Raw genomic sequence first — 13,604 nt, forward strand, 5'->3', positions numbered from 1 at the left:
CAGCAGAGTTTTTTTTTTTTTAATTGTTTACATGTGCGCGCGTGAACAGGACAGGAGGTTCTCAAACTGGGTCCCGCAGAGGCGGAAGGACAGCTGAAAGTGGCCGTCATCCAGACGCAGCTCCTGCAGCAAATAATGATACTCCCTGAATTGGGAACGTCTCATGACGTTTGTCAGCTTTCCACAACAACTCGCTCCGTGTGATCAAGGTCCGTCATGTTAACTTGACTGACAACTGGAGCCGGCGAGTGGAATGGAAGCTCCTCCTATTTGATGACGCACTGGTGCGAATTTTTGCAGCAAAAGCAGAGCGACACACCGGGCAATGGTGGCGCGTCCGTCACCACGCGACCCCAGTGAATTTGTAGCGTCTGATTGCGCCCAGTGTGAATGCGGCATTAGAGAGCCGTGTCCGTAAGTTAGAGCAGCTTCTTAGCTCAGTGGAGTTAAATGTTATGGGCACTCCAGATGAGGTTAGTGTTGGGCCGACTAGCAAGCCCATTAGCATCAGCTTAGAAACGCCGGCTGTGGAGGACGGCTTTCGGACTGTGGCTAGGTGGAGGAAGCCCCGTAGGGCTTGGTGCCCAGTTGTGGTACCCCGGTCACACTCGCCAGTGCGAACTGTGAATCTGTTCTCTCCCTTGTATTTGCCAGATATGAATTCTCTGAGCCCACAAGTGACTTCTACTCCTGTCTCCAGGCCGAAACACCGGACTTTAGTGATAGGGGATTCTATCACCCGCAGAGTCAGGTTACAGATGCCGGCTGACGTTAAATGTATTCCTGGGGCCAGAGCTCCCGACATTGCATCTCATCTTAGGGTGCTGACGCTGCAGAAGGGAAGACAGACGAAGGAACATGACACCAGTGATATCAGGATGAAGCACTCAGAGGTCAGAAAAATGGACATAGAGAGGACTAGTGACCTTGCCAGAAAGATGTGTTGGCATCGATTAATAGTCTCTGGTCCCCTCCCCTTCCGGGGTACTGATGAGGCGTTTAGCAGGCTGACATTGTTAAATAGGTGGCTGGTGCAGTTTTGTAGACAGCAAGGCTTTAGCTTTATTGATAACTGGCCTTCGTTCTGGGGCTGCCGTGGCTTGCTGATGCCGGACGGCCTCTACCCTACTGGGGAAGGCGCCGCCATCTTGTCTGCGAACATAGATAGAGCTCTACAGGGAGAGTAACATTAGGAATCTACAGCAGGCCACGGAGCAGGTGATTAGAGACACTGCAAGGCTTATGACAAATGTGGGTTTGGAATCCATTAGCTTAGCGGGGAATTTAGTGCAGAAAATCCACTATGGTGATAGTGCAGTTTATTTGCCAGGGAGGGAATTTCAACAAGTTGAAACTGGCCTGCTTCCGTAGTCATGTCCATAAAAATCATAGAGGGACATGCTTTCTAAAATTAATACCCATTACTATATTGGATGATGTTGAAATTGAGGATGGCCCAGTGGTTGTTCCAGCAATAGCAAAGATTTTGTGTCTGCTACCTACAAGGCGCGTGGAATGTCTTAAACCTAAACCTATTTCTAGGCATCTTATATATGCTACTCTGGAACCACCCCTAAACCCAAACAGTTCAACTGTCAACCCCACTGAGGTCCTTAGACTGGGTCTCATTAACATATGATCACTGTCCTCAAAATCATTGTTGATCAATGATCTAATTATTGATCATCACTTAGATATGATTGGGCTATGTGAAACCTGGCTTAAACCTACAGCTGTTCTCCCCTTAAATGAGGCCTGCCCACCAGCATATACATTTAGTCACGTGCCTCGTGATGCAAAGCAAGGCGGGGGTGTTGCTCTTATTTATAAATCTAGGTTTAGCTTATTAGCTGTTGGGGGGTTACAAATATAACTCCTTTGAGCATCTGATTCTCCACTTTGCTCAGGATATTACACATTGCCAAGGTCAGAAGAATAAAAATCAGTCATATTACTTTGTCACTGTATAAAGGCCTCCTGGCCCATATTCTGAATTCTTAGATGAATTTGGTGCATTCATCTCTAACTTGTCAACTAGTGTAGATAACATTCTGATCATTGGTGACTTTACCATTCATATAAATAAGCCTTCTGATCCCCTCTGCAAATCATTTATGGAAATTGTGGATGCATTAGGATTTCGGCAAAGCATTCGGGATTTAACACACATTAGTGGAAATACCCTGGCTCTGGTTCTCGCACGTGGTATTGCTGTCACGAATATTGACATCATGCCTCTTACATCAGTCGTGTCTGATCACTCGCTTATTAAGTTTACAGTTTTGCTGCCGTGTTTAGTAGAACAACAACCTTATATATCATTACGGCAATGCATCAACTCCTCAACTAATACTGAACTCGAAGCTAGACTGCCTGATGTCTTAGCTTCACATTTGACAAATACCCAGTCAGTAGACAGACTTGTGGATAGTTTAAACCAGGGGTGGCCAAGTTCGGTCCTCGAGAGCCACATTCCTGACACTCTTAGTTGTCTCCCTGCTCCAACACACCTGAATCCAATGAAAGACTTGTTAGCAGACTTTTAATGAGCCTTTCATTGGATTCAGGTGTGTTGGAGCAGGGAGACAACTAAGAGTGTCAGGAATGTGGCTCTCGAGGACCGAACTTGGCCACCCCTGGTTTAAACTCAGTGCTCAAAACTACACTCGACATGATTGCACCACCTGTGTTAAAACCGTGCTCCCCCAAATCACAGTCACCTTGGTTCAATGGTTATCTGCGTGACCTCAAGCATAAAGCAAGAGGTCTAGAACGGAAATGGCGTCGTTCAGAATTAGAAGTATTTCACCTTGCGTGGCGTGATGCTATCTTAGACTATAAGCATGCATTATTGGCTACAAAGCGGACCTATTACTCTTGATTTGATCAATAAAAACAAGCATAACTCAAAGTTCTTGTTCGACATGGTGGCAACACTTATGCATGGACAACCACCTGTAGTTCGCTCTCCTTTTACAGCACAAGATTTCCTGGATTACTTTGGGAAGAAAGTAGAAGACATCAGGTTAAACATATCCCAGCATGCCTTAACCCAGCCACTACACCCTGCTATTGAGGTGGGTGCCACTACTGAGGCATTACCTAGATTTACAGAATTTGATAGTATCTCACTAGGCATGCTGACAAAACTCGTAATGTCAACAAAAAGCACAACCTGTTTATTTGATCCTATACCAACAAAACTGTTTATGGACCTGTGGTGCACTCTTGGGCCGACTGTGCTGGAAATTATTAATCTTTCTTTAACTTCTGGATCTGTTCCTAAATGTTTCAAATCTGCAGTGATTAAACCATTACTTAGGAAACCTAATCTTGACCCTAGTATATTGACAAACTATCGGCCGATATTAAATCTATCATTTTTGTCTAAAATTCTGGAAAAAGTGGTGTCACGGCAGCTCATAGACTATCTTAGTGAGAATAATCTCTTTGAGCCACTGCAGTCTGCTTTTAGAAAATATCATTCCACAGAGACGGCTCTCACTAAAGTGGTGAATGATCTTCTGCTTACAATGGATTCAGACACCACTACGGTTCTGTTGCTGTTAGATCTCAGTGCTGCATTTGATACAGTGGATCATCATATTCTACTTGATAGGCTGGAAAATCATTTAGGGATTACTGGGAGTGCCCTTGCATGGCTGACGTCATACTTGACCAGTCGTTCTCACTGTATTTTGTACAGTAACACTACCTCTAACCTTAGTGACATGAAATTTGGGGTTCCACAGGGGTCTGTCAGGCCCCCTGCTTTTCTCCCTTTATATAGCACCCCTTGGGCACATATTGCGGCGTTTTGGGATTACCTTTCACTGCTATGCAGATGATACTAAGTTATACATGCCGATAATGCTGGTAATCTTGTTCACATAAAATCCTTAGAAGATTGCCTTGCAGCAGTGAGAAGTTGGATGTCTAGAAACTTCCTACTTTTAAATTCTGATAAGACTGAAATGATGGTTCTTGGTCCAGTGAGACATCGGCATCAATTTGACCAGTTAACACTCAGCCTAGGCTCATGTGTCATACATCACACTGACAAAGTGAGGAACCTTGGGGTAATTTTTGATCCTTCGTTGTCCTTTGGCCTCCACATTAGAAATATTACTAGGACTGCTTTCTTCCACCTGCGAAATATAGCGAAGATTCATCCCATCCTGTCTATGGCTGATGCTGAGACCCTGATCCATGCATTTATCGCTTCTTGATTGGACTACTGCAATGTTCTATTTTTTGGTTTACCGCAGTCTAGCATTAGGGGTCTCCAATTGGTTCAAAATGCTGCAGCCAGACTTTTGACACGAAGCAGAAAGTTTGACCACATTACACCCATTTTGGCATCCCTTCACTGGCTTCCTGTCCCAGTGAGATCAGATTTTAAGGTTCTGCTGCTAACCTATAAAATTATTCATGGACTGACACCTCCCTACCTAGCTGACCTAATTAAACCTTACGTACCTGCCCGGGCTTTACGTTCTCAGGGTGCAGGACTACTTTGTGTCCCTAGGGTGAATAAGAAGTCTGCGGGTCACAGAGCGTTCTCTTATCGTGCCCCTGTTCTGTGGAATGATCTCCCTGCGTTAATAAAACAGTCAGATTCTGTGGAGACTTTCAAGTCCAGACTTAAGACGCACTTATTTTCCTTTTCATATGGCTAGCATACTGGTACAGTTTTGTTTTACGCTTTTTACTCTTTTAATTCATTTATTAGTAATTGGAGCGGGCTGCGGCCTCAACTTTACCTAAATTCTGGGTCTTTTAGTGAAGTTTAGGGCTAGTGGCCGGCGATCACCTTAGTATTTCTCTGTTTTTCTTGTTTAATGCTGGCAAATTAATTGTCTTTCTGATGCCTGGTTCTGTTTTTTCTCTCTGTTTAAGGTGCAGCTCCATCCAGAGATGGGAGTTGTATTCGTGTTGGCGATCCTCCTGTCCTGTGCGCCAGTAGCATTTCTTGTATGTTCGTTCCGTAAATTGTTCTGTGAATTGTTCTGTAATTTATGTCTGTAGCATGGCCCAAGCAGAGGGTCACCCCTTTGAGTCTGGTCTGCTTGAGGTTTCTTCCTCAGAGGGAGTTTTTCCTTACCACTGTTGCTCTGGGGGTTGGTAAGGTTAGACCGTACCTGTGTGAAGCGCTTTGAGGCAACTCTGTTGTGATTTGGCGCTATATAAATGAAAATAAATTGAAATTGAAAAGCTTACATACTCCATATATACTCAATTCATACACAATACATACTTCCTCTATGCGCTGTATATCTGCTGTTAACCGCTGATATCTGCAACTGACGGGGATTTGCGGCTTGGCAGCGGACTGGGACATTGTGTAAAACAGATAGATGCGTGCCCATCACGTCCACATCACAAACTAAAATATGTTGTAGCGAATGCATACAAATTGGCCACGAATAAAGCATTTTTATTACATCTGCTTTGCAGCTGATTTGCAATCTGTGAATGCATAGCAAACACGTCACCTAAACTCAAAGTACTATATGTGGCAGAAAGTGACATACCTGCCAGTCATTGCCAGTCCAGCTATGTAAATCCACAAAGACGTAATAGCTGCTACAATCCAGGACTTTTATTTAACACCAACAAAAGTAAGAGTTGCTGTTTAGCCACAACTCACGCTGAAGTCTGTTTTCTGTGACACTCTAAAAAAAAAAAACACCGTCTCACACCCGAATGGCTTCCTCCCTCCCGCTCCCCAAACTCATGAACAGTTAACCCTCGCATGACAAAATGAACATTAACTCTGTGATCAACTTGTCCAAGTCCAGCAAATGCTCCAGAGGCTGTACCGTTGGTGTGAATAGTGATACTGTTGGCCCGAGTGGCGCTTATTTTATGACCGCAATGCAGATGCTTTGCACGCGCAACATGTGCGTGATGCATTCATAATACACCCGTAATACTGCCGTGATAATCTCTATGTCGGATCAGTTTCCTCACTACATGCGTTCTATAACTGTGATTGTTGATCATATATTCGCTATATATTATTAATATATCTGTAATTCATACTGGGACATTTGTCATTTTTGGCCATTTTTGTTGCGGACGACAACGAACGCCCGTAATTTGTGTACTCAATTCATGCGCAATTGATCCTCTCCCCAGTGGGACAGGGCCCTAACAGACCCTCAACAGCATGTTCTGTGTTCTAACAGAGACCAAAGGGCATGTTCTGTGTTCGGACAGACCCCAACAGCAGGTTCTGTGTTCTAACAGAAGACAGAACCAGAAGATTTAACAGTATTCCCTGAAAACTCCCTTCTGTCTGATCATTTCTTAATAACATTTACATTTACTCTGATGGACTACCCACCAGTAGGGAATAAGTTTCATTACACTAGAAGTCTTTCAGAAAGCGCTGTAACTACCTAAGCTACCTAAACTCTGTAAGTGAGATAGAGTATCTTGTCAATAGTTTTACATCCTCATTGAAGACAACTTTGGATGCTGTAGCTCCTCTGAAAAAGAGAGCTTTAAATCAGAAGTGCCTGACTCCGTGGTATAACTCACAAACTCGCTAAGATAACCCGTAAGGTGGAGAGGAAATGGCGTCTCACTAATTTAGAAGATCTTCACTTAGCCTGGAAAAAGAGTCTGTTGCTCTATAAAAAAGCCCTCTGTAAAGCTAGGACATCTTACTACTCATCACTAATTGAAGAAAATAAGAACAACCCCAGGTTTCTTTTCAGCACTGTAGCCAGGCTGACAAAGAGTCAGAGCTCTATTGAGTCGAGTATTCCTTTAACTTTAACTAGTAATGACTTCATGACTTTATTTGCTAATAAAATTTTAACTGTTAGAGAAAAAATTACTCATAACCATCCCAAAGACGTATCGTTATCTTTGGCTGCTTTCAGTGATGCCGGTATTTGGTTAGACTCTTAATCTCCGATTGTTCTTTCTGAGTTATTTTCATTAGTTACTTCCTCCAAACCATCAACATGTCTATTAGACCCCATTCCTACCAGGCTGCTCAAGGAAGCCCTACCATTAATTAATGCTTCAATCTTAAATATGATCAATCTATCTTTATTAGTTGGCTATGTACCACAGGCTTTTAAGGTGGCTGTAATTAAACCATTACTTAAAAAGCCATCACTTGACCCAGCTATCTTAGCTAATTATAGGCCAATCTCCAACCTTCCTTTTCTTTCAAAAATTCTTGAAAGGGTAGTTGTAAAACAGCTAACTGATCATCTGCAGAGGAATGGTCTATTTGAAGAGTTTCAGTCAGGTTTTAGAATTCATCATAGTACAGAAACAGCATTAGTGAAGGTTACAAATGATCTTCTTATGGCCTCAGACAGTGGACTCATCTCTGTGCTTGTTCTGTTAGACCTCAGTGCTGCTTTTGATACTGTTGACCATAAAATTTTATTACAGAGATTAGAGCATGCCATAGGTATTAAAGGCACTGCACTGCGGTGGTTTGAATAATATACTCAACAAAAATATAAATGCAACACTTTTGGTTTTGCTCCCATTTTGTATGAGATGAACTCAAAGATCTAAAACTTTTTCCACATACACAATATCACCATTTCCCTCAAATATTGTTCACAAACCAGTCGAAATCTGTGATAGTGAGCACTTCTCCTTTGCTGAGATAATCCATCCCACCTCACAGGTGTGCCATATCAGGATGCTGATTAGACACCATGATTAGTGCACAGGTGTGCCTTAGACTGCCCACAATAAAAGGCCACTGTGAAAGGTGCAGTTTTGTTTTATTGGGGGGGGGATACCAGTCAGTATCTGGTGTGACCACCATATGCCTCATGCAGTGCAACACATCTCCTTCGCATCATCTGTGAAGAGAACACCTCTCCAACGTGCCAAACGCCAGCAAATGTAAGCATTTGCCCACTCAAGTCGGTTACGACGACGAACTGGAGTCAGGTCGAGACCCCGATGAGGACAACGAGCATGCAGATGAGCTTCCCTGATACGGTTTCTGACAGTCTGTGCAGAAATTCTTTGGTTATGCAAACCGATTGTTCCAGCAGCTGTCCGAGTGGCTGGTCTCAGACGATCTTGGAGGTGAACATGCTGGATGTGGAGGTCCTGGGCTGGTGTGGTTACACGTGGTCTGCGGTTGTGAGGCTGGTTGGATGTACTGCCAAATTCTCTGAAACGCCTTTGGAGACGGCTTATGGTAGAGAAATGAACATTCAATACACGAGCAACAGCTCTGGTTGACATTTCTGCTGTCAGCATGCCAATTGCACGCTCCCTCAAATCTTGCAACATCTGTGGCATTGTGCTGTGTGATAAAACTGCACCTTTCAGAGTGGCCTTTTATTGTGGGCAGTCTAAAGCACACCTGTGCACTAATCATGGTGTCTAATCAGCATCTTGATATGGCACACCTGTGAGGTGGGATGGATTATCTCAGCAAAGGAGAAGTGCTCACTATCACAGATTTAGACTGGTTTGTGAACAATATTTGAGGGAAATGGTGATATTGTGTATGTGGAAAAAGTTTTAGATCTTTGAGTTCATCTCATACAAAATGGGAGCAAAACCAAAAGTGCTGCGTTTATATTTTTGTTGAGTGTATTTATCTAATAGATTACAATTTGTTCATGTAAATGGAAAATCTTCTTCACAGACTAAGGTTAATTATGGAGTTCCACAAGGTTCTGTGCTAGGACCAATTTTATTCACTTTATACATGTTTCCCTTAGGCAGTATTATTAGACGGCATTGCTTAAATTTTCATTGTTACGCAGATGATACCCAGCTTTATCTATCCATGAAGCCAGAGGACACACACCAATTAGCTAAACTGCAGGATTGTCTTACAGACATAAAGACATGGATGACCTCTAATTTCCTGCTTTTAAACTCAGATAAAACTGAAGTTATTGTACTTGGCCCCACAAATCTTAGAAACATGGTGTCTAACCAGATCCTTACTCTGGATGGCATTACCCTGACCTCTAGTAATACTGTGAGAAATCTTGGAGTCATTTTTGATCAGGATATGTCATTCAATGCACATATTAAACAAATATGTCGGACTGCTTTTTTGCATTTGCGCAATATCTCTAAAATTAGAAAGGTCTTGTCTCAGAGTGATGCTGAAAAACTAATTCATGCATTTATTTCCTCTAGGCTGGACTATTGTAATTCATTATTATCAGGTTGTCCTAAAAGTTCCCTGAAAAGCCTTCAGTTAATTCAAAATGCTGCAGCTAGAGTACTGACAGGGACTAGAAGGAGAGAGCATATCTCACCCATATTGGCCTCTCTTCATTGGCTTCCTGTTAATTCTAGAATAGAATTTAAAATTCTTCTTCTTACTTATAAGGTTTTGAATAATCAGGTCCCATCTTCTCTTAGGGACCTCATAGTACCATATCACCCCAATAGAGCGCTTCGCTCTCAGACTGCAGGTTTACTTGTAGTTCCTAGGGTTTGTAAGAGTAGAATGGGAGGCAGAGCCTTCAGCTTTCAGGCTCCTCTCCTGTGGAACCAGCTCCCAGTTCAGATCAGGGAGACAGACACCCTCTCTACTTTTTAAGATTAGGCTTAAAACTTTCCTTTTTGCTAAAGCTTATAGTTAGGGCTGGATCAGGTGACCCTGAACCATCCCTTAGTTATGCTGCTATAGACGTAGACTGCTGGGGGGGTTCCCATGATGCACTGAGTGTTTCTTTCTCTTTTTGCTCTGTATGCACCACTCTGCATTTAATCATTAGTGATTAATCTCTGCTCCCCTCCACAGCATGTCTTTTTCCTGGTTCTCTCCCTCAGCCCCAACCAGTCCCAGCAGAAGACTGCCCCTCCCTGAGCCTGGTTCTGCTGGAGGTTTCTTCCTGTTAAAAGGGAGTTTTTCCTTCCCCCATTTGCCAAGGGCTTGCTCACAGGGGGTTGTTTTGACCGTTGGGGTTTTCCGTAATTATTGTATGACCTTGCCTTGCAATGTGAAGCGCCTTGGGGCGACTGTTTGTTGTGATTTGGCGCTATATAAATAAAATTGATTTGATTTAACAGAGACAAGAGGGCAGGTTCTGTGTTCTAACAGAGACCAGAGGGCAGATTCTGTGTTCTAACAGACCCCAACAGCAGGTCTGTGTTCTAACAGAGATCAGAGGGCAGATTCTGTGTTCTAACAGAGACAAAAGAACATGTTCTGTGTTCTAACAGACCCCAACAGCAAGTCTATGTTCTAACAGAGACCAGAGGGCAGGTTCTCTGTCCTGACAGAGACAAAAGGACAGGTTCTATGTTGTAACAGAAACCCAACAGCAGGTTCTGTGTTCTCACAGAGACCAGAGGGCATGCTCTGTGTTCTAACAGACCCCAACAGCAGGTTCTCTGTTCTCACAGAGACCATATGGCAGATTCTGTGTTCTAATAGACCCCAACAGCAGGTCTGTGTTCTAACAGAGACCAGAGGGCAGGTCTGTGTTCTAACAGAGGCAAAAGGACAGGTTCTGTGTTCTAACAGACCCCAACAGCAGGTTCTGTGTTCTAACAGAGACCAGAGGGCAGATTCTGTGTCCTGACAGAGGCAGAATGACAGGTTCTGTGTTCTAACAGACCCCAGCAGCAGATTCTGTGTTCTTCTTCTAAAAGAAACCAGAGGGCAGATTCTGTGTTCTAACAGAGACAAAAGGACATGTTCTGTGTTCTAACAGAAACCACAAGGCAGGTTCTATGTCCTGACAGAGCCAAAAGGACAGGTTCTATGTTGTAACAGACCCCAACACCAGGTTCTGTGTTCTAACGGAGACAAGAGGGCAGGTTCTGTGTTCTAACAAAGACAATAGGACAGGTTCTGTGTTGTAACAGTCCCCAACATCAGGTCTGTGTTCTAACAGAGACCAGAGGGCAGGTTCTATGTCCTGACAGAGGCAAAAAGACAGGTTCTATGTTGTAACAGACCCCAACAGCAGGTTCTGTGTTCTAACAGAGACAAGAGGGCAGGTTCTGTGTTCTAACAAAGACAATAGGACAGGTTCTGTGTTGTAACAGTCCCCAGCATCAGGTCTGTGTTCTAACAGAGACCAGAGGGCAGGTTCTATGTCCTGACAGAGGCAAAAAGACAGGTTCTATGTTGTAACAGACCCCAACAGCAGGTTCTGTGTTCTAACAGAGACAAGAGGGCAGGTTCTGTGTTCTAACAAAGACAAAAGGACAGGTTCTGTGTTGTAACAGACCCCAACATCAGGTTCTGTGTTCTAACAGAGACCAGAGGGCAGATTCTGTGTTCTAATAGACCCCAGCAGCAGGTTCTGTGTTCTCACAGAGACCAGAGGGCAGATTCTGTGTTCTAACAGACCCCAACAGCAGGTTCTGTGTTCACACAGAGATCAAACGGCAGATTCTGTGTTCTAATAGACCCCAACAGCAGGTCTGTGTTCTAACAGAGGCAAAAGGACATGTACTGTGTTCTAACAGATCCCAACAGCAGGTTCTATGTTCTAACAGAGACCAGAGGGCAGATTCTGTGTTCTAACAGACCCCAACAGCAGGTTCTGTGTTCGCGCAGAGATCAGACGGCAGATTCTGTATTCTAATAGAGACAAAAGGACATGTTCTGTGTTCTGACAGACCCCAACAGCAGATTCTGTGTTCTTCTTCTAAAAGAAACCAGAGGGCAGATTCTGTGTTCTAACAGAAACAAAAGGACATGTTCTGTGTTCGAACAGAAACCACAGGGCAGGTTCTGTGTTCTAAGAGAGACCAAACAGCAGGTTCTGTCTTCTAAGAGAGACCAAACAGAAGGGTCTGTGTTCTTAACAGAGACCAAACAGCAGGTTCTGTGTTCTTCAGGAGATGATGGGGTGGGTTCTAACCAATTGTTTTTGCTTCTGTGTGGAACAACCACTGTGTGTGTGTGTGTGTGTGTGTGTGTCTCAGGTCAAGAACAGAGAGCTGATGGACTTGCTGAGGAGGAAAGTTCAACTGGCTCAGCCTTATGCCGGCGTTTTCCTGAAGAAAGATGATAAGTGAGTCTGGATGAGATGATCTGTTGCCATGGCTCCATGATATTATTTTGTTTTGGGATAGTTCAGTCACAGAAACAGGAGGAAAGGGTAAGTTGAATTGTTGATGTTGTTGTACTCGGTTCTCTTTTTCCTGGTGTACCAGTACGTGGGAAATCTAGAGAATGAAATCTCAAAACATTCTGATGTATGTTGAAGGAGCTGCCAAGTGCTGTGATGGGGTCCAGCAGTGGGTCAGACAGGTTCTGGGGCAAAGACGATAGCTCGGCTCCTATCCTCCTCTCACCCATCACCTGCACTGGGTCAAGGTGGTGTTTCAGGACCAAGTTGACCTTTGTGATCAGTTTGTCCAATCCCTTCGTGTCTGCTGTTGATATGCCATTGACCCAGTAGTTCACTCCAGGGAATGTGGCTGATGCCGCCACAGTTATAAAAGGTCTTTTGGCGTGCCCCCTGCACACCAAATGGCCACAGTTTCCTCAGCCTGCTCTAGCCCTTCCTGCCTCACGTGTGGTTCATCCATTCCAGTTTATTATTCAGGTGAATACCCAGGTAGGACGTCATCATCTCGGTGTCTATTCCCTGGACATTCACAGCTGTTTGGGAGGAGTGGGTGTGTCTGTGGAGACCCACCACCAGTTCCTTGGCTTCTCCTGCTTTTATCTTGAGGTGGTTCTGCCGGTACTAATCCACAAAGCCCTGTTTCGGTTCTCTTTACTACCCCTCATCCTCATTTGAGATGAGGCTGATGATGACCGCAGAGTTGGCGGAGAACGTCTTGAGGTGGTGTGGTTGAGAATTGTAAAAGAAGTCTGCAGTGAAGAGAGTTGGGGGGGTGGGGGGGGGGGGTGTCCTGTACTGCAAACAGACCTGTCCAGCTGGCAGTCACTGGGCTTCACCTACTGTGGTTGGGATTTCAGACTGTCATGTGCTTCATGGTACAAACTTGGCACCATTTGCCCTGTAAGGATTTAGAGGATCCTCTGTGTGAAGTTGTATCTTTGGTGTGTGTTTGCTTGTGGTTTCAGGGATCTTCATACTCTGTTCTCTGTCTTCCCCCTGCAGTAATGAGTCTGATGTGGTGGAGTCCCTGCAGGCAGTCTACTCTACTGGAACGTTTGTTCAGATTCATGAGATGCAGGACCTGGGGGACAAGCTGAGAATGATCGTCATGGGACACCGCAGGTGAGAAAGACTAAAAATACTGATTTAGAGTAAAATTGTTCTTTTTGGGTCCAAGGGCTGCAGACAGTTTGTGAGACGACCCCAAAACTCTGAATTCAAGCCACAGTTCACAGTGAAGACAGTGAAGCATGGTGGTGCAAGCATCATGATATGGGCATGTTTCTCCTACTATGGTGTTGGGCCTATATATCGCATACCAGGTATCATAGATCAGTTTGGATATGTCAAAATACTTGAAGAGGTCATGTTGCCTTATGCTGAAGAGGACATGCCCTTGAAATGGGTGTTTCAACAAGACAATGACCCCAAGCACACTAGTGAACAAGCAACATCTTGGTTCCAAACCATCAAAATTAATGCCTCACAGATGTGAAGAAATCAATTATACAACTAAATACTAGTTTAGTGATCACAGGATTGCTAAAA

At 44.1% G+C, this 13,604-nt stretch overlaps 1 protein-coding gene across 1 annotated transcript in view; it reads left to right on the top strand.

Annotated features, from left to right (window-relative positions):
- Nucleotides 1–13,604, top strand: part of lonp1 (lon peptidase 1, mitochondrial) — a 180,969-nt gene that overhangs the window by 1,527 nt on the left and 165,838 nt on the right. The window contains exons 2-3 of the mRNA XM_034180189.1: nt 11,908–11,996; nt 13,059–13,178. Of these exons, the coding sequence (XP_034036080.1) occupies nt 11,908–11,996; nt 13,059–13,178 (209 nt within the window). The remainder of the gene's footprint in view (nt 1–11,907; nt 11,997–13,058; nt 13,179–13,604) is intronic.

This window comes from Thalassophryne amazonica, chromosome 10 (genome assembly GCF_902500255.1).
Source record: "Thalassophryne amazonica chromosome 10, fThaAma1.1, whole genome shotgun sequence".
NCBI lineage: Eukaryota > Metazoa > Chordata > Actinopteri > Batrachoidiformes > Batrachoididae > Thalassophryne > Thalassophryne amazonica.